Source organism: Oryzias latipes, chromosome 21 (genome assembly GCF_053564925.1).
Source record: "Oryzias latipes strain Hd-rR chromosome 21, Olatipes_Hd-rR_3.1".
In the NCBI taxonomy this organism is placed as follows: Eukaryota; Metazoa; Chordata; class Actinopteri; order Beloniformes; family Adrianichthyidae; genus Oryzias; species Oryzias latipes.
Window position 1 is genome coordinate 1,987,439 of NC_136257.1, and position 21,333 is coordinate 2,008,771.

General features: G+C 44.4%; 3 protein-coding genes across 9 annotated transcripts in view; 2 read left to right on the top strand and 1 right to left on the bottom strand.

Moving 5' to 3' along the window:
• The window catches only part of LOC101159719 (titin), a 171,804-nt gene extending 170,482 nt beyond the window's left edge, over positions 1-1,322 (top strand). Inside the window, exon 219 of the mRNA XM_078939058.1 lies at positions 142-1,322. Coding sequence (XP_078795184.1) covers positions 142-311 — 170 coding nt within the window. The 3' untranslated portion in view covers positions 312-1,322. The remainder of the gene's footprint in view (positions 1-141) is intronic.
• LOC105357487 (uncharacterized) lies at positions 344-13,439 on the bottom strand. 2 transcript variants are annotated; one of them, XM_023950737.2, is made up of 10 exons: positions 13,263-13,439; positions 10,775-10,887; positions 10,410-10,601; positions 10,038-10,244; positions 8,777-8,881; positions 8,549-8,640; positions 6,146-6,250; positions 5,882-5,986; positions 4,346-5,450; positions 344-3,944 (listed from the first exon to the last, which is right to left on the bottom strand). In XM_023950737.2, exons 2-10 carry the CDS (start codon positions 10,830-10,832, stop codon positions 3,625-3,627), a joined length of 2,289 nt encoding a protein of 762 aa, XP_023806505.2. In that variant the 5' UTR covers positions 10,833-10,887; positions 13,263-13,439; the 3' UTR covers positions 344-3,624. The 2 variants fall into 2 exon arrangements, with proteins under 2 accessions (XP_023806505.2, XP_023806506.1); XM_023950738.2 differs by having other exon boundaries at positions 5,882-6,076.
• A 1,417-nt stretch (positions 13,440-14,856) lies between these two features.
• LOC101157895 (glycerol kinase-like) overlaps positions 14,857-21,333 on the top strand; it is a 33,976-nt gene continuing 27,499 nt past the window's right edge. For 5 of the 6 annotated variants that reach the window (XR_013652507.1, XR_013652508.1, XM_078939068.1 and 2 more), the window contains exons 1-4: positions 14,858-15,111; positions 16,322-16,395; positions 16,868-16,974; positions 20,803-20,880. Coding sequence is in view for 4 of the 6 variants with exons in the window: in XM_078939068.1 (XP_078795194.1) it covers positions 15,058-15,111; positions 16,322-16,395; positions 16,868-16,974; positions 20,803-20,880 (313 nt within the window). In the remaining 2 variants the exon portion in view is untranslated. Of the gene's footprint in view, positions 15,112-16,321; positions 16,396-16,867; positions 16,975-20,802; positions 20,881-21,333 lie in introns of all 6 variants that reach the window. The other variant, XM_011489177.4, reaches the window with a different exon arrangement.

Below are 21,333 nucleotides of genomic sequence, written 5' to 3' on the forward strand. Positions count from 1 at the left end.
ACTTTTGATCCGCCAGATCAGAGTAGCAGCCAGCTTTTGACAAAAGCTTTATTTTTGGTCTGCATAGAAAAAAAACCTGCAAATTCAACAAAACAGCAATATTGCAAATGTTTATTATACACCTTGTTCTTTTTCCAACAGGCACTCCTGCAAAGACGGATGCTCTTCCACAGCGTGCGAGCGCCCTGGCAGGGAAGTCTCCAGCGCTGGCAGGTTCTGCAGTGAAGGGGGAAGATGCTGGAGCAGACGGCAGCAGATTCTCCAACAAATTTTGCTCAAAGTCTGACGCCTTTCAAATTCGGTCGATGTAAAAAATAACTGAAAACAAATGATTTATATCCAGTTTCCCTTAATAGATACTTTTTATTAAGTGAAACAAGAGCACTAGATTTACTTAATAAAAATCTGGACTGCTGTTTGTGTAAATATGAACTATTTTTATATCGAACCTGACATTAATTTATGCCAAACAAGGTACTAAAGTTGTGAAATGTGCCATATTGGATTACCATGACTTAGGATGTTTGAACCTCCTTTTTGTGACATGTACATAATGTATATAGCCGAATTGACCGGTTATGGAAAATGTATGCATTGTTTTTGATGACAAAAATATTATCTGAAATTTAATGAAACCTAAATGGGGTTTAACAGGAGAAAGTTCCACAAGGAACGAATACCCTGCTAAACTTAGAAACTAAACTCTGTGCCTCAACGATAAGTTGAAGTTTTAAGATTGCCTCAACAGGTAGAGAGGCTCCCTGTTGATGTTGTAAACCAAAAGCACAAGGACAAAATGATCATTTATGACATGTATTTGTGATGTTACGGTTTCTTGCCGATAGTACCATGAGTAAAAGACCCCGAGTGCTGCGTGCATTACCCTCATGTAGGCAGCACGAAATGGCCTTTTGCTCAGACTGACAGTCATGAAAGCATGAATCGATGACCTTCCCAGAGTGCGAGCGGCCTGCACTCTGTATTTGGATCATCTTCATGAAAGGGGCTGTTTCTGTTCAAAGACAACACTGAACAGCAAGTCAAAAGCAACACTTCTGTGCAGAAGCAGCGCTGTCTTTCGCAGGATACCTACATAATAATTTTGAGTGTTTGCGTGTGAGTGTCTGTAGCTAGTAGTTCTTTTATTGTCTCATTAATCAGGGTTTTCCTCATCTACATCACTGAGTCCATCTCTTGTGAGAAGAAAAGCAGTTATGTTTTACCCTGCTCATTTATTCAACCTATCTCATGATGTAAAACTATATTTTGTCCTCCCTGGGCTTTATGCATTATTGATTTAATAAAGCATGATTTCAGCACTAGGTTCCTGAGCTCTGTCAGTTTCTGTTTTCACGGTTTTACCATGCTTGTGTTAACAAAAAGGATGTCACATTTACCACCAGGATAAACCAGGGATCACCAACCCTTTAGAGGATGAGGCTTTTTTATGGAGTCTAAGTGGTAAAAAGGGTTACACAGGACCTCTTTACTGCAAATATCCCAAAAAGCAAACCACAGACTAGTATAGTAATAGTAAAGATAATGATAATTAGCAGTAGTTATTTTTTGCACTATGAATTGATTGCTCACATATCAATTGTAATTGTTTTTTACATATTCTAATTAATGATTTGCACAAAAGTAACTGGCTTTCTTGTTTATCAGAAAATGTGCTACTCTAAACAAAGCCCCTCGCCCTGCTCACTCCCTCCCCCTCCACACCCGCTCAGACCTCTTCCTGGAGTAGATGGTGTCTTTCCTTGCCATGGGATCATCCTATTTTTTAAAATGATCATTTTGATCTACTAAATGATTAATAATTGTTAGATGCTATTGGTAAATTACATTTCAGGCAGCCTTTCACACACAAGACTGGGACAAAAAAAGACCTGTGACCCCCCCCCCTGCCTAAACCTACTGAATATGATCACTTTACAAAGACTATTTATGAATCCACTGTGTTCTGAAGAGGAATACTTAAATGGTTTGTAAAAAAATAAAATACATTTTCTTCATAAAAACTGTTCAAATGGAATGCAATATAATCTATATTTAGTCTAGTCAGCACCAGTGCACACTTGTAATTTCCCACAGACTTCTGGGAAAAAATGTAGATTTGGACGGCCGCACAAAATGTAATCACAACATTGTATGGTGAGTAAGTAAGGAATTCAGACACAACCTGGGTTTTGTGTGTTTCAGAAGCAGATTGCTCGTCCTTCTCCCCTTTAGTGAAAGCTAGGCATTGGCCCTTCTTCTCTCCTCCATGTATCCGCCTTGTTCACACCCAGTTTAATTATCCGTGTGCGTCACTGGGGGTATGCCAGGCAAAATATGTCATAAAAACGCTAAGTAAAAAACGCAGAATGGCCTTCAAAATGCAGGTTAAATAGGTTTCAAACGGGGCACATAGTTTACACACGTTATGTTGTCCCAAGATGAGGGTAAAAAACAGCATTATTTTTGCCTCCTGGAACATTGAAGCATGTTGAAAAAAAATACAACCACAAGTGCCGTCCTAATGCGGAACAGTTGTGACGTTGTTTCATTACGCCACAAATGTGTGTCAAAAAATGCCGTTATGTCTGAATAAGTACCATAAATTGAACGTAAACAGCACCGTGTTTCCAAGCCCTGGTCCTCTGTGGAACACGGTGCTGCATTTATTCTGCTCTTCTCTGCTCAAAGACTATCATCATCATCCGTCTGCAGAGCCTGATGAGCAGCTGAATCAGGTCAACATGGAAAAAGTTTAGCACAGAGTTCCCCAAAAACCAGGGCTGGGATGCACTGGTGTGGCACCCGGACGGGGGGTGGGGGGCTCTCTTCCCCCCTCACCAAGGAGATGATGGAAAAGAGGTTTTACTGTCGTCTCACATGCTTGGTGCAGAGACTGAACTTCAATTTCCACTTCTATGTTTTTATCAGGTTTTTGGAGTCTTGGTTCAGTGTGGGCGGAGTCTTCATTCTCCAATCAGCCATCTTAAAGCCAACCAGCTTGCTAGCAGTTGAAAGTACTTTTTGTGGAACTGAACACCTTTCACCCCTGCCGCCATGCTCCCTTCTGTTCCGTTTCCTCCGTCTGGAGGAGTCGTTTGTTTCTGTAAGTCACATCCTCTGAACAGGATTTCTGTCCAATCAGGCCAGCCTGTTACCAAGAGTTCCCTCTTGCTTCTTCTCCCCAAAAACACAAAGAAAACAATGACACTGAGATTAAGAGACTAAGAACTCTGCATCTCTCACCTACCACAAGCGTTACTAAGGCCCCACCTTTTGCCCAGTGGCTTATGGATCCTGTCAGGGAGAGCTTGAGCCTTGGCATTTATAACCTTAGGAGCCAGAAGTGGCTGATAGGACATAAGAACCCTATTCCTGTTGAGGTAATATTGATCTGGTTATTCATTATAATTAATAATTATCTGGTTGTTCACTTTCTTCTACTGAGTTATACTCTGTGTATAAATCCATTGGGGGACATAGCCTATGGTCCTAGCTGTACTACAGACTTGGGTTGGTTCATGTCTGTCCCCTACGGTGCTGAAAACACATCAAGTAACAAACTGTGGTTCACAATTCCAACTACAGAAGAAAAAAGAAGATGAAGTCAAACTGAGATGGTGAATCTCAAAAATGAGATAGGGCAGACCGTTCATGCTCAGAGGTCTTTGTTGCAATGTCTGCCGCTCCAACCACAAAGGCAGTCGTGCTGGATTTAAACGGGTTCATTTTGTGAATCCCAACACCTCCTCTCCGAACACCAGAGGCATCTTGACAGGTGCCACTGGCTCTGGTGTTGCATTCAATGTCTGAACTAGGAGAGGTGTCCGCAGACACAACCCATGAGGTTGTGCACCATTTCTTCAGGGTGTACGGAGTCTTTACGCGCTGTTTTATTTTCTCTCCTGTGGCACTTAAGCTGCCATCACTGGACATGGAAACATAACCTGGAAAAATGAAATATGGTGACATTAGTGGGCATGCTGTTGTTTTTCAATCCAAACGCTTGAAATCATCTCGTTTAGCTCACAATGCAGAGCCTGAAAAGAGACTATGAAGAAAGGAATCTTGTTCCCTCTCCAATGAAAATTACAACCGAGTTTAAAAGGTGGGAACCAGAGTCACTGGAGTTAAATGATCCTATGATTATAAATCAATTACTTATAATTTAAACTTGCGCTTCTCAATGTGAATCTTCACAAATTATTTGGATGTTTATCAAATGAAAAGCTGCACTTTCTTACTATTGCAGAGATCTATCGGCCACCTTTAGCAGTAGCAACCTGCACTCAGACAAAACCTTTATTCGATCCTACTTTTGTAGATAAAACAGGAACATTGATTCTACCTGAGGAGCTGCAGGATGAAGACAACTCTAAGGAGCAGGGCCGCCTCCTGGCTTTGGTATGCTGCACTTGGAACTGCATGGAATCAGGTGCTTTTGGTTGTCCTGTTGGAATCGGTAGATCTTCATGTTGTAAATTTGAACCTTTATCAAGACTGGCAGATATTGCCGTTTCTGGGGTCAAAGGTGAAGCTTCTCTGTAGGTCGAGGGATCTTCCAGAACTGGAGGTTTTAAAGATGAAGGTGTTTGAGCGTCTGGATGTGAAGCTTTGGATGGTGGATCTTGTTCCTGTGAGAGTTGGGCTTTTAGCGCCGCTGGAACGTTTTTCTCCAGAGCTTTTTCTGAAACGCCAAGTTGATTTTTTGGGTCACATGAACGGATGACGACAGCTGACCTAAGCAGCTGATCTCTTCGTGTCAAATCCAAAGCTGAACCATTTTCTGCAGTTTTCTGATGAGGGCCTTTACCTGACCCGGCAGCCTTATTGGAGATGGTGAGAGGAACCTGAACTGTTAGTGTACCATTGTAGAAAACTTGACTCTTCAAACCAGAACACAGGACTTCACGTTCCCGCTGAGAGACTGAGGCAGGGCATCCAGTCAAAGTCTGAGCTGCTTGTTCTGAATCCGCTGTCAAAACACCAACTCTTCCTCCTGGATCCATTTGTGATGCTGGCCTGTTGTTGTTGTTGTTGGAATTGGAGGCCATTCCTGTCGAGATGTTCCCAGCTTGGTTTTGAGGGAGAGGATGGAGTTCAGTCTCTGCAGGAAGCTGCTCGCTCCTCAGCAGAGGTTCATGTTCTTCAGGACCACCGTTGAGCAGAATCGGGTGGCTCTCTTCTCCTTGCATCCCAATTTCCAGCTTCACCTCCTCCTCCTCCTCCTTATCCTGAGGTCCTGCAGGGTTGATTCTTCCTCTTCCAATCACAGACTTTGCTACCAGGGTTGGGACACTTTCGCCTGTGCTTCTACAAACAGAGTTGCCTCCCTTCCCGTTGACAGAGCTGCTCCTCATGATGGCGTCGTTGGTAACCGTGGTTACCAGGTGTGGCCCAGCCATAACAGAAACTTCTGATACCGTGTTCATCGTTGCAACACCCGTTTCCACCTAAGCGAAAGGAAAACCTGCATTAGTCCAAAGGTAAATCGGACTAACCTATTTTCTGGGATGAAAAGCCAGCCTCAGATTAAACCATAACATATTTGATATTAGGATGATGTTTGACAAATCCTGATGGAGACACGATGATCATATGGCTTATAATAAAAACAGATTTCTTCATTGTTGTTCCAAAAGCCAGGAAGAAGCATAGACTGACCATCTTGGAAGCTAGATAGAGATCAGAGTTCCTGCCAAATGTTTGATTCAGTCAAATTGTTAGAATGATTGATATTAAACCCTTTTATCAGTTCAAATATAACATTTCTGTGATGTACAAGCCGTCATTGTACTGGAAGGTAACCCGACCCCAGATGACCTTTGGAACAGCCTGTCACTAGCTCTGCTTTTGATGCTAGCCCAGTGAAACCCAGCTGTACCTGTTCATGGAGAAACTTCAACTTTCCAAGCTTAGGTCGAGATGAGGCAGCGGGGCTCTTCTTGTTAGGGGGCAGGTAAAGACTGGTGGGCCTCTGAGGCAGAGTCTGGGGGGGGTGGATGGTGGAAAAGAGACAGCTATCTGTCGATCCAGCACTGCCCTGCTGACTCTTCATCGTTGTTTCTAAACTGGTGACCTGAACGATGAAGATCTGGTTAATGCATTTATAGCAAATGCGGCAGAGGCAACGAAAGTAAAATACTACCTCAGTGCTTTGCAGTCTTTCACAGTTTGTTGCTTGCAGCTGGGAATCAAACGGTTTAAACTCCGTCAGGTAATCATCAGACATTTCCCTCAGGTTCTTCTCAACCTGAAGAAAAAAATGGATTCACTAAATATAATTGCGCAGGAGGGTCAAAGAGGCAAGCGGGAAAAGGGTTGAACCTCTTTTGGAATCAGTTTGGTGGCCTCTGAGTTATCTTTTGTCAACTGCAAGCAGACATCATCTTCATAAGTGGCAGCTGTTCAGAGACCGTTGACATCCATAAAGCAGAGGATGTTCATGACATACGGTGTGTCAAAAAAAGGTTTTACAGCAACAGGTTCAGAAGGTTGGCCCTCTTAAAAACACCATAGAGGTCTGTAATGTTCATCATTGGAACATTTCAGCTGTGAGAGACAGAATGTTCAAAATAATCCAGAAAAATCACTTTGTACAATACATATATATATGGCTTTTGGTTTGAGGACCTCAGGGACAAGGCCAAAGGGTCATGGGGTTGCTGGAGCCCATCCCAGCTACTGTTGGGCAAAGGCAGGGTTCACCCTGGACAAATCACCAGTCTGGCTCAGACTATTGCTGAGTCTTTATTTTTGCAGTATTCTACTTTATTAAAAAGAGGAATGAAAAGAGCTCTCTGACAGATTAGTCTCACGTTTGTTTCAAGTCTGTTCTTATAATAAGATTCTCTGATAAATATTATTATGTTATATTATTATTGTTATATTGTTACTTTTTATAAACAGACTTTGTGTGCGTGCGTGCGTGTGTCTGTGTGTGTGTGGGGGTGTGTGTGTGAGGGTGTGTGTGTGTGTGTGTGCGCGTGGGTGTGAGGGTGCGTGTGTGTGTGAGGGTGCGTGTGTGGGGGGGGTGCGTGTGTGTGAGGGTGCGTGCATGTGTCTGTATGTGTGGGTGTGTGTGCGTGCATGCGTCTGTGTTCGTGCGTGTGTGTGTGTGCGTGTCTGTGTGGGTGCGTGTGTGTGTGTGTATGTTTGTGCGTTTGTGCGTGTGTGTGTGCGTGTGTGTGTGGGGGGGGGGTGCGTGTGTGTGTGTTTGTGCGTGCGTGTGTCTGTGTGTGTGTGTGTGTGGGGTGTGTGCGTGCGTGGGTGTGTCTGTCTGTGTGTGTGGGGTGTGTGTGAGGGTGCGCATGTGTGTGAGGGTGTGTGTGTGTGTGCCTGTGCATGTGAGGGTGCGTGTGTGGGGGGGGGTGCGTGCATGTGTCTGTGTTCGTGCGTGTGTGTGTGCGTGTGTGTGTGGGGGGGGGTGCGTGTGTGTGTGTTTGTGCGTGCGTGTGTCTGTGTGTGTGTGTGTGTGGGGTGTGTGCGTGTGTGTGCGTGCATGTGTGGGTGCATGTCCGTGTGCGTGTGTGTGTGTGTGTGTTTGTTGCTTGTGTGTGTGTGTGGGTGTGTGTGTGTGTGTGCGTGTGTGGGGGGGAGTAGTGTGTGTGCGTTTGTGCGTGCGTGTGTGTGTGTGTGTCTGTGTGGGTGCGTGTGTCTGTGTGTGCGTGTATGTTTGTGTGTGTGTGTGAGGGTGCGTGTGTGGGGGGGGTGCGTGTGTGGGGGGGGTGCGTGTGTGTGTGAGGGTGCGTGCATGTGTCTGTATGTGTGGGTGTGTGTGCGTGCATGCGTCTGTATGTGTGGGTGTGTGTGCGTGCATGCGTCTGTGTTCGTGCGTGTGTGTGTGTGCGTGTCTGTGTGGGTGCGTGTGTCTGTGTGTGCGTGTATGTTTGTGCGTGTGTGTGTGTGTGTGGGGGGGGGGGGGGGGTGCGTGTGTGTGTGTGTGTTTGTGCGTGCGTGTGTCTGTGTGTGTGTGTGTGGGGGGTGTGTGCGTGTGTGTGCGTGCGTGGGTGTGTCTGTCTGTGTGTGTGGGGTGTGTGTGAGGGTGCGCATGTGTGTGAGGGTGTGTGTGTGTGTGCCTGTGTGTGAGGGTGCGTGTGTGGGGGGGGTGCGTGCATGTGTCTGTGTGTGTGGGTGTGTGTGCGTGCATGCGTCTGTGTTCGTGCGTGTGTGTGTGCGTGTCTGTGTGGGTGCGTGTGTGTGTGTGTGTGCGTGTCTGTGTGTGTGCGTGTCTGTGTGGGTGCGTGTGTCTGTGTGTGCGTGCATGTGTGGGTGCATGTCCGTGTGCGTGTGTGTGTGTGTGCGCGTGTGTGTGTTTGTTGCTTGTGTGTGTGTGTGGGTGTGTGTGTGTGTGTGCGTGTGTGGGGGGGAGTAGTGTGTGTGCGTTTGTGCGTGCGTGTGTGTGTGTGTGTCTGTGTGGGTGCGTGTGTCTGTGTGTGCGTGTATGTTTGTGCGTGTGTGTGTGGGTGTGTGTGTGTGTATGTGTGTGTGTTTGTGCGTGCATGCGTCTGTGTGCGTTCGTGTGTGTCTGTGTGTGTGTGTGAGCACGCACGTCCAGCAGTTTCAAGCCGTCCACATCCATGGTAGCCTCAGTGTTGGCTGCTTTCATCACCCCTGCAGCAGACGGACGGTTCTTCTGGTTCCCTGAGATCACAGACACAGCTGTCAGCGGATGGCGATAGGCTGTAACTATAAAAGCTGCACAGTAACTACTTCATACTTTCAGTCTTTTGAATGTTAGTATTTCTTCATTTTAATGAGAAAGGTGACGTGTGTTTACTTTTCATCATGCGGTACCCCAGCAGTAGAGCCACGAGGACGATGGTAGCCGTGGCAACAGTTCCCACGGTGATGAGGGTTGACTCCTTTGATGTGAACTGGTGATCTGTGGGATGATCAACAAGTTCAGAGCAGTTATGGAGAAACTCTTGGGCTTCTGAATAGAAGGGAATGTGAAAGCCATAGAAAGATGCTGCAGGCTGAGGTTTTCTCTGTGGAAGCAGAGACTTCAGGTCTGCATTTATCCCACTTTTAGACCATCCTCAGACAGTGAACATGCGGCTTTTTCATTCATCCACTGTGGCTCCTTGGCTTTAGTGATTTAAATGAATACTGGGTTTGTAGTTCTGGTTAATTAATGAGGTTTTGTCATTTTTGTTTACATTTTTATTATTTTATATGACCAAGCAAAATGATGGTAAAAGATGTTATTTAGGGGCAGAGTGGTAATTGTTAGAATAAGTATAAAGCACATATTCTCACCTTCTTCTGCACAACAATGTTTCTTTGTTGTTGAACTTGAGGCAAAGTTCCTATGAGTATATATATATATATATATATATGCATTTACAGACTAAATCTGAACAAAATCTACACTAATTCTACTTGGTGATTCTCAAAATGTTTTCATGTTTACATATGAGAATAAGAAGATGACGCTGCACCAAAGTCGTGATGATAGAAAATACCAGGTTTGACTTTTTGCATTTTTAATTTAAGTAAATCTGCTGCAGCAGGAGCATCCTACTTGACACAGGGTGTCTTTTATTTTGAAAGGAACTTGTACGTGCTGCAGACAAATTAAAATCCTTGATTCAATAATTTTAAATATTTAAACAGCAAATGTTTTAATGGCTTAATGGCCACGATCAGATAGCGTTTGGGATTTTTCTAAATGGAGAAGTGGGACTTTCTGGCTTTCGTTGGTTTTGACCCAGTAAGGACCTGGTCCAAACTGCTCTTTTAGTGCCAAAGCTTGCAGAGCCCTGACCTGGTTCAGCACATCCATAAGATCAGCAAAAGCCTGACAGTTTTTAGTTTTTAACTACAGCAAAGAATATGTGAAAATCCAAGAAAGTGTTGTCTGAGGATCAGGCTAGAAAAAACGGATGTAAACTAAATTTGTAGAATAATTCTCTTTGTTTGTAGCAATTATTCAGAGTTCCTCTAAAATCTGATTTGTGGATCTGTTGCTGATTCCATTAACTGGACGACTTTCAGTAACGGGTATTTTATCGAGACAGAACTGCCTGACTCCTAACCAGTCTGATTGCCGTGGTCTCTCTTGATTGGCTTAAGGCCAGGTGAGGTGGTGGTGGGCGGGGCCTTAGTGTAGTCGGTGTTGCAGAGGTCCTGGTTGCAGCAGCAGAAATGATAGTTGGCTTTCTGCATTTGAGAAGATATTGCTGTTGCCAAAAAGCAGCCGTCGTCATGACACTCCTGCCGGTTACCAACAAATGTCCAACAACCTGGATGAAAACAAAAAAAAAGCCATCAAAGACAAAACATGGGATAAAAGATCAGCATTTCTTTTATATAAATATGTTTTCATGTGATAAAAACTTGAAATTGTGCTTTAAAAGAAGCTAAGCATGGGAGAACTAGTGACAAAACGAGTCAACGGTGCTCTGCACCTTGCTTCAAGAGCAGCATTTCTCCATCTGCTCTTTTTTCCCATAATCCATAGCAGCTCGAACCACGGCTGCAGTGGATGGTGCCATTCTCTTTCCCCCCTCTTGCCATCCCATCGGTGGAGGTAGACTCCACCCTGTGAGGATAGTGGCTGAAGGCACAGAGTCTGTCCTCTCTGTCCTGTGACCGCAAACCTGCAAGCACAAACGAAAGCAGAACTGCAAACTCCGACTAAAGTCACAAAATTTTTAGACAAAAGATGGGGATAAAGATGGTTCAGCACGATGGACACACTTTCTAAAACAGCTATAGGTAAATCAAAGTGAAGGTGAAATGGAGGTGTTATCAGTAAAGCCTCCATACTGACCTCTAACTGTAGGCAGCAGCAGGATGCAAACACATGCGGTTAGTGCTGGGGAGGCCATTTTGGATCCTGGGTCAGACCTTAGAGATAATAGACAATCTCCATCCCTCAGCACTCTGAAACAGAAACACAACAGATTGATTACGCTTTTTATCCCTGGGGGGTGTAGAAAAGACACATCTGGGAATGTTTGGTGAACCATCTTAGCTTAAACTGAGTGGAAACAGGCTACTGGGTTTAGATGATGAAAAGTCTGGTCTGTAAATTTGATTGACCAAACTTTTTCCACGTTGAGGATGGGAGAGCAGACTCTTCCTGCAGGCTGGAGACACCAACAATCCACGAGACACGTGGAGCCTGAGCTCTGTGAAAAATGATACAGACGTCCCGATTTGGATGATTGGATTTCTGATTTCTTTTCAAAAGCTCCTTTTAGCGTGAGGCGAAGTGTCAAAGCTTTTTGGAAACAAACGCGCCGGACAATTAAGACTAGCGGTGCAACGCATCTCAAAACTTACTGTTCGGATCACGGTGTCACGGTTTCAGGGGCATGGTTCTGACCAGTAAAACGTAAAGAAACCATGAACAAATATCAAGATGAAGGCTAACAATTTATTTTCGAAAACATATATACGTAATATGTAAAATACTTCAGAACATAAATACATATGCACGCAATCGCCACTGGCGGTTGGAGCCCTTCACAAAAGCGGCTTCACACTGAGCACGTGTGACGGACGTGACAGAGTCTGGAGACGCCGTGGAGAAGGTTCTGCTGCTGCAACATCGTCCAGCACCACCGGTTTGGCGGTGGGTCGGTAGCGGTTTGGGGGGGCATATCTATGGAGGGGCCGCACAGCTGTCCATGTGCTCACCAGAGGTAGCCTGACAAGTGGCATTGGGGGGGTTCATGCGCTGTTTTAGCAATGCTTTTCCATGACTTCACCAAAAGCTTTAAGTGAATTTCCAAAACTAAAAATAAATACATTCAGTAAGGCTATTGTAGTCAGTGCCGCTAAATCAAACCAAGACACGTATCGATACTGTCTGACCCAAAGTCAGTAAATGTACTGTAGTGACCGGCGCTGTTTAACCAAAGACCCAAGGTAACGGTTGAGCTAATCCTCTACATGTATAGTCATAGAGCCCAGCTAACCATAAAATACTACTGTGGTGTTTAAACCCAAAATGTCTGGAGCCTCAAATGTAGGCAGCACCCAAAACAAATTCACCTTCTTCACGTAAAGTAGTTGGCAGCTAATTATTGATGACCAACAAAGTTTGCTTTAGTACCATCCAGTAATCAATCCGTGTCTAAAATCACCACCGGCCAGTCGCGAGTAGTTCTTTATGTTTGGAAAGTAAAGGTTAGAAGGCTCCTTGCCATATAGTAATTGTTTGTCTTCAGCGGGAATGTGAGGATTTTAAACCGGATGCAGACAGAGCTGGAGGATGAACCTGCTGGACTCACCACATCCAGTTGAATACAAGTGTTGCTGAGACTGTCAGAAGGCCAGCATAGATGTCTGCATCTTTACTGTCACTGACATTATGGGTAGAATCCAAACTAATATTAGGTTTTCAGGCTGTTGTGGTTTCATGTAAACCTTGATCACCCGGAGGCAGAATCAGGAAAAAAAAACGCCATTTTCCGTCAATCTGACCTTGTTTTCTCAGAAGGCTATCATTTGAGTTTATAGTTTGTCGACCTTAAAGACGTCTTTGAACCATTTATGAAGCACTTTTAGGCTTTTTCATTTTCTTAAATAATATAAGGAAAGAGTTTTCCTTCTCATCAGCTGGTTAACACTACAGATGACTGACACAGCTCCCATGGGGGGCACAGAGGGGCTTTTTCAGCATAGTGTTGTGCTGCTGTTCTAAAGAAAACAGAAAAACAAGGAAGTGGACTTCCCCGTCAACGGTCCTTCGGGGGCTCCTCCTGAACTAAATCCTGCTTTAAATCAGATGGAATAATGTCTCACATGGCTGGAAAATGCAAATAGACGGCACTAATAATCAAAATCTTCCTGGGGGAGCAGCCCAGACCTTCTCTTATAGCACTTTACTTTATTTTGGAATGATAGAAATTTACAAATAATGTCTGACTTGATCGGATTTGATTTCATTTGATTGCACAGCGTTTGGTTTTTTTTTTTTGGCATGAGAGTAGCTGGCTTCTTGACATCAGCATGAACACACAAACACACCTGCAGACACACACGCGCGTGCCCCCCCCCCATAGACGTTCACCACACCCAGAGGTTGACCCACGTGCAGCTCGTCTGAAGGATGCTCTGATGCCCCGGATTATCTACGGGCACAAAGGACCACCGTGAAGGAGAAGGGCGGGTTTATCCCCCAACCCCGCACAAGGTCAGCCCCCAACAAACCCCGCACGAGGGCAGCCCCCCCCCCCCCCCCCCCTCCAAAAAAAACCCGCACAAGAAGGACGCGCGTCGCCAAAGGCTTCCTCCGCTCACGCGCGCACCGGCAGCAGAATCGGTGTCACTGAGGAAAAGTCCCGTCGCTGTGCAGAGGACGACCCTGTGTTGGGTTCGGCTCCGGTTCCTGGTCCTGACCCGTCCGGGGTTTATGTGACCCGCATGTTATGAAATGCGGAGAGACCAAGCAGCACTCCGCTCCATCCCATAGTGCTCCATCCACACGCTCACGCAATCACACGCACCCCACTGAAGCTTCCGGAATGTCTTTTCAAAGTAAAGGCAGCTCGCAGACCTGACGTCATTGAGACTCGTCTGCTCAGAATATTATATTAAAGCCTACAACTTAAATCAATAAATGAGAGCTTAAATCTCAGATTTATGTCTCTTACTTCACTTCACTGACATAAAATGCCGCCATGAAACCGTGTGTAAGAACTGTTTGTCAGTAAAATAATATCTATAAGATAGAATATCTCTATCTCTATTGTGAGCTCAGGCTCTGTCAGGTCAAGCCGTGGTTGGAGTAGACAAGTTCATAAACACTGTATGGTGCATTGAATTCTGGGAGAGGTCAAAGGTGAAGGGCCTTTAAAATGCACAGAAGTCAAGGCCATGGCCTCGCTTTGGGGCCACGCCACAATGGACGCCACCTTGTTGTAGAACGGATGGGGAAGAATAGCTGTGTCCATTTAGGTGAACCTTTTCTCCCAACGTTGAGCACCACCAAGACCAATTATTAGGAAAGTATAGATTGTTCACAGCAATACTGACATTTACCGTTAGTCAAGTTTCAAAGTACTTTGATATATTTGCAGCAGTTTACCCAAATTCTGGCAGTGCATACAATATACTACTCTATCAGATCAGCACTGCTAAATACTAAAAATACCTTTATAGGCATTAAGCATGATGCTGGATCATATTAAACTTTCTACTGCTGTTTGCCAAGAGAGGATTTGTCCAATTGTCAATTGGTAGGAATAGAACAAACAGATGTGTATTGTTTTTTATGTACTTCATGTAATACTACAGTCATGTTAGCAATCTTGGTTATGTGGCTTTACTTGTCATTGATTGTTTGTGGCAATTTCAGATCAAAAAGTGAACAGTTTTTCAGAATTGCTTCTCATAAATATTGTGTTTTACTTCAGGAAGTCTTGTTTCTTTCTGGCCTTTTTGTTGGGGGGTCATCCAAACCCACACACGCATGAGGAGAACATGCAAACTCCACAAAGAGTGGACCCTGCTGGGGGTCAAACCAGGGCCTTCTCACTCAGTGCTAACCACTACACCACAGTGCAGCCCCCTAAATGCAAAATCAACTTTTTTTTCAGTTGCAGTCTTACTGTGAAAAGTAAATGAACAGGATCAAGTAAGGTAACCTCACTACTTCAGAAATTGTCAGGTGGGGAAAAATCTGTGGCTCAATTTGGTTTCTCATATTTGTCCAAATCTGACAATGTTGAAAATAGAAACTTCTTTTGAACAAAAGTAAAGTGTTGAGACAATAATGAGGAGATGGACACGTCAGCACCGCTGGCCTCTGTTTAGTCTTTACCAAGAACTGTTTTGACTCCCGCCGTTTTGGCTCTTTAAATAAAAAGGCTCGCAGGTCTTTCCGCGTGGCTGGAGCCTGAATGGACGCTCGTGAAACGCCTGTCAGGAAACAGCCAATCGTGTCGCGCGTGGGCAGATTCCAGCGTGGTTCGGAGGGCCCACAGTCCAGAGTCCGTCCAGAGTCCAGCTCTGTCGGACAGGAGAGCGAGCAGGTGCTCCGAGAAAAAACGACTTTCTACTGGAGGTCCTGTTTCTTCTGGAGTTTGACAGGAAGGCGCGCGCATGGAGGCTTTGGTCGCTGCTGTGGACCAGGGCACGAGCTCCACACGGGTTCTGGTGAGACGCCTCACACTGAGTACAAATATGCCAGCTAGTATTTTCGTAGTATAGTATAGTATAGTTTAGTATTACTGTGTATTGTTTTTGAAACTGAGTATTTCTGCATAACTCTAAAAGTCTGACACCTTTCTAGAACGTTTTTTTTGTTTAATCTTTTGAACTTTCCAGTTTGCTTTAAGATTTTACCTTTAAAACTTTGGTGACACTGCGTCATATCCATAATTATTACAACCTTCATGTCTCACAATATTTCCACAATGAACCTGAAACTGTAGAAGTGAATTCAGTCTTTTTTTTAAACTGTGAAAAACATCTAAATAGAGATGAAGATGGTTTGTCAGAACACCGGAAGTAAGACGTTTTGAATGGGTGATGTCACACTCACTCAGTCCAGTTCTCTCTTAATTGATGTCAATAATTCTCCACAAAGTTTTATTGAACTTTGGAAATCCTGAACGCCACAGCAGGAGCTTTGAGGAATCTGTTGATAGGTGGAGGATGGACGACTCTCAGCAGGAACAGATTCCAACAAAAAACAAATTCCAGCCAAATGCCTCTGTCCAATTTTCTTCTCTTTCCGGTGAACTGTTGTAAAAACCCTTTCCTGCATGTTTTTTAAAATATGTTTAAAATACGTTTTTTAAAATACGTCGCACACCTGTAGAAGGAGAACCTGTGTACCTGATCACAGCACAGCCGGAGAACTTTCTCTTCATCCTTAAATTTTCCGTACTACAGCACAACTTCCTGTGTGAAACAGCTTTTTTATAGAATAGTAACAGTTCAACAAATACTATTTATTGCTAATTCCCAAGTGCACCAAATCCAGAATGAAATACAGTGTTCCCTTGTTGGGTCGCGGTTCACCTTTTGTATGGTTTCACTGTTTTTTTCAGGGTAGTTTTTGCTTTATTTATTTGTTTTCTGGACCAGAGGGACCAAATTGTTTTCAGAATTTTTCTTTCTCACCACGCGTCTCAGCAATAACTTAACTGATGCCACATCCTCAAAAACTCACTAAAATGAAAATGAAAAAATGAATTTTGGACCAAAAATAAAGGAAAGGAGCCAAAACAGGATCTGCTGTGGCCACACCCCCTTAACAGAGATGCCGAAAGGTGAACATACACGATGTCGTCATACAAAAGAGGTTTGTAATTCATCTGTTTGGCCTTGCCCAGTTTTTATTTTATTTTATTTTTTACAGGTGTTCAATGCTAAAACGGCTGAAGTGATCAGTCAGCATCAAGTCGAGATCAGACAAAGCTTCCCCAAAGAAGGGTGAGTCCACCTTAAAGGATGAAGACACCACAGTTTGATGAGGATTGAAGGGTCTTTACGTCATTTTGTACATTCTTGGTCCTAAGAAAAGTCCTCCATGAAGAACTTTTCTTTTTTCTCCAGAAATTCGTCCGTTTTAGCCGGAGTGTGTTCAACCATAGAGTACTTCTAATCTCTTTTACAGTGTAATACTTGCTGATAGTCTCTCCACAGACTCCATTTAGAATGTAAATCCTGGATACAAGGAAGACTTTTAAACTCATGTTCTAGTCTGCAGTAGATCGGATCAGTAGATCGGATCAAAAACACCTTTAAAAAGACATTTTTATTTTGCAAAAAATGACAAGGCCTTCTAATGCTTCGAGTGCAGGGGTCCTGACTAGGAGTCTGGTCTAAACCAGGCTTATTCTCCACCAAAATGGGCTTTTTGGAGTAAAAAGCAAATGTTTCTGTTCATGTTTTTCTAAATCAGATGGGTGGAGGAGGACCCCAAGGAGATCATGCAGTCTGTCCATGAATGCATTGAGAAGACCTGCGAAAAGCTGAGCCAGCTGAAGGTTGACATCTCCAGGGTTAAAGGTGGGACCCCGACGAGCACACTGACACACGTGACAGAGCACTAACCTTCTCCGGACTGAGAGATATCCTGAAACTTTTAAGACCCCGGTATTTGTATGTGGAGACCATCTCCACCTCCACTCCATAGATGCAGACAGGCTGGAAGGATGGAGCTCCTTGTAGAAAGTCCAGGACTATTTCCTTCATTTTTATTGTTCTTTTGGGATCACTCTATGAAGGTCTTTACCAGACTCCTATACCCCCACTTTAATGCATGCCACCATTGCTCTGTCATGTCATGTGACATGTATCAGAGTTGTAGCAGGAATCAGATGTGTAGGGAGGGAAAAGGAGAGGTGAGAGAACAGTTCCCTGTGGAGCACCGGTGTGGCTGGTAACCACTAAGGACACTGTTCTCCCCAACTTTACAAATTGAGGTCTGTCAGTTAGCTAGTCCATGATCCAGCTAATAAGGTGGGGGTCAACAGCCATGTCAGTGGAGAAGGTAGAGCACACCATCCTCAGTCCCACCCTCCTTTTGAATGCAAACTGCAGAAGGTCCATCTGATTCTGCGCCTGTGGTTGCATAACCTGCAGAACCAGCCGTTCAAAGGTTTCATTATGTTGGAGGTCAGAGCAACTGGCTTAAAATCACCTGGGTCATTTACATGGCACCTCTTGAGAACACGGAATTAAACAAGATGTTTTCCATAGTGAGGGAATTTTTCCTGAATGAACACTGAGATTGTAAACCTGCTGTGTTGGAGCTCTCAGTTCAGCCGAGGTCTTCAACAACTTTGGGGACAGCTTATGAGGACCAGAAGCCTTGCTAGGATGGAGTCTTCGCAGTTCTCTTTTCATCTGGTCCATAGGGAAGGATGGGGGCCGGGAGGGAGGAACCAGGTTTTAGATGGGGGGGGGGTTCTGATGTACAGGACAGAGGAGGAACGCTATGAACTCTGTTGAAGAAGCCGATGATTGCTCTCATCCCATTCCAGACCTCTCGTTTATCCTTTTTCATCAAGATTCCTTCCAACTTTTCGCTGCACGCTATCTTGGACTCCCTTAACACACTCTTAACTTCTTTCTGCACCTCTTTCAAGTTTTTGTCTTTGCTTGCTATTTCCTGTTGAGGACAGCCTTTACTGTACCTCACTGGTGAGGCAGGGTTTGATGTTGGCAAAGCACTTTACTCACCGGACAGAAACCCCCATGTCCACACAGATATTTATGTAGAGTGTCATTCTCCCCACAGCCCCCTCTTTGCCATCCCCATGTGATCCTGCCAGCAGATTCCAATCTGTGGTAGCAAATCTGTCTTTCTGTCTTTCCGCCACTGTAGACCACTGTTGCTGAACTGTTGCGGTTTGCCTTTTTGTGTATGCGGGATGTGGGAGAACCAAACTGTGATCAGATTTACCATGGGGGGGAATGGGGTGGCTGAGGATGCCTTCTTCACATTGACATAGAGCAGAAAGAATGTTATGTTATTCCTGGTGGGGCAAAGTATTTATTAGTGAAGATTTGCAAGTGAGGAGTCCAAAGTAACATGATTGAAATCTCCAGATATGATAAGAAGTGCTTCTGGTTTGTAGGGCTGTTGTAGATGGAGTCGCATGCTGCCTCTGCGTCGCTCTTGAGGGAATGTAAACACACACGGCGATGAGAGAACTTGGGAGGTGGTATGGGCGGATGCCTACGGCTTGCAGCTCCAAGTTGGAAGAGCATATTACGCTTGAGTTGTTGAGGTTAAACCACCTCTGGTTGGCGTGAAGCAGGGGTCTCAAACTCAATTTACCTGGGGGCCACTGAAGGCAGGGTCTAGATGAGGGAGGGCCGCAACTTCAACGCACACACACACGCAACTTGTGAGTGTCTGAGAACCAATACATTTGTATGGAACATGTACTATACTGTTAACTATACTCTATTAGTAACTGTTTTCTGTAGAAATTTACTTATAAAACTCTCATTCAAATAAAATACGTAAATAAAAAAAGTCAATAAGTAAATAAATCAGTAATACATTTCTGTTCATTTAGTCTTCTATATCTACTGTTTTCTAATTTAAATGTTCTTATTAACACAGTTCAGTTAACACTATTGAATTATAACTGTTAAACACTAAAGAAGACTCCAATTCTACAGTTCTGTAACCTCCATCAATGGTTCTTCTGAACACGGTTTCTCTTGTCTTCTCACTGATGGACACTTGGCAGCACTTCCTCTCAAACTGAGACCTTCAGTGTGATTAAAGATGATTGTCAGAAAGTCTGGACTGGACTTGGACTTATTGAAATTGAAGGTGGAGACGTCAGAGAGGATCTGCTCCCAATTTTGAATCTGTGTTGATTTTTCTTTTTAAGTTTACTTTTTAAAACACAAATCAGTGAAGAAGAAACAAAATTCAGTAACCATGTTTGGATTTTCTATCTTATGACTTTTTGCACATTTAAACGCCGGTCACAAGTTATTGTAGAGCAGCCGGTCATCCACTCCTATATTTTTATAAAAAACGGATGGACATTCATGTTGGTGACACTAAATATGTGCAGCCAAGATGCACAATAAGCGTGTTTGAAATCACCCAGGTGGACGCAATGCCGCAACAGATCACCTGGTGTGTGAATGGTGTTTCTGCTTTTGCTCCATCATCACCTGTCAATCATTACAAAAATATCAGGACAAAGGGGCGGGAGCAGCAAGGCCCCAACCTGAGCGAACGCAGCTGGAAATGCACTGACTGCAAGCCGCCGATTGACTACAAAACAATGCATTGTGGGAAATGTGTCCTGACGGTTTTTGTAGTTGAGTGATCAATTAAAATCATTTAAAATACCTATTGATTAAAAAAAGTCTACATACATTACAAAACATTAAAATCAATATAAAAGATATTAATAAGACAGATCATACTAAGGGGGAGAAGCAGATTAAAACTAAATTGAATTTTAAGGACAACTCCAACTTCCTGTCCTCCTTCAGTCTCACTGCAGATTCGCCTTCACCCCCCCCCCATGGTCTCCCAACATACAGGCGCGGCGTGCTGGTTCATCTATAACACGTCTATCGTTGCATTTACACACGTAATTTCATTGTGTCTCAGACTTAATCATGTTGTTTTCTCGCACGTGTTTAATTTTAAATCCCCGTTAGGTGTCACGCACGTATGTGTGGGACATTTTTCTCCGCAGCGTTCCGACTCCTGCGGAAGCGGAGAGACCCGTTTGGTCGGGGTTGAAAGCCGCCGTGCGCTTAACCGTAACCATAACCCTCCTCCGGGTCCATGCGACCCAGAATCAAGTTCAGCAACCGCTGCATGGATTTAGAAAATTACGAGCGAATAAATGCGTTCTAAAAACGAAAGTAAGGAACTGCTTAATATGGTTGGCGGTCAGGTTTCCTGCCTTAAATGTTTTCCTGCTTTAAAGCCCGGTAAATGTCCCGCCCTCAAGAGTCATTTACCCCACTGTGATTGGTTGGTTGGTCAGCTCCGCGAACACTGAAAAGGTGTCATTCATACAAACTGGCGGGCCGCATTAACATTAAACTTTCATATTGAGGCGGGGGCCGCAGAATATCATCTTCGGGGCCACAAATAGCCCGCGGGCCGCGAGTTTGAGACCCCTGGCGTAAAGGATAATCCCCTCATCAAAACTCCTGTAACATAAAGGAGTGAGAGCGCTGATGGGCAGCTCCAGACCTTCAGGGCCGTTGCCCACCTACAGTTGGTTCAGGGGGGTTGGCCGTTTTGTTTTTGCTTTTGGGTGGTGTAGCGAGGGGCTGAGGGTCCATGCTGGGATGCTGCTTCCGTCTTTGATTGACATTCACATTGTTGTGAATCTACAGCAGTGGGCGTGACCAACCAGAGAGAGACAACCCTGGTGTGGGACAGAGCAACTGGGGAACCGCTCTACAACGCTATTGGTAAGAGTGTTTCCCTGCTTCTTTACTCCAAACCTGTCTGTGCACATTTACAAATCCAAACACGGTTTCAGCAGAGTTCTGCTTGACCATCTGATGGAAAATGAAAGATTTGTTTATGTGTCATTCATACTCCTCTATCTGAGAATCTGCAGCAAAACTGGTCAATTATAAAATAGCTTATAGACCCACTCCACTGAACATGGTGTTTTTAACATGTTCTGTTGCTTTTTTTTTATGATGGAGGACAAAGGCCTAAAGGAGCAAGCCAGCATTAGCGGTGCAACAAAAATAGCGGGCATGACCAGTTCTATCCATCCGTACAGTTTAGATCATGGATCTGTTTGTCTGCAGGTGAATGATCAGAATAGAGCAGAGCACGGAGACCTTACCAACTGTGGCCCCACGTCAAAGCTATTAGCTTTTTTCAAAAGCATTTTTTCATCTGTTACTGAT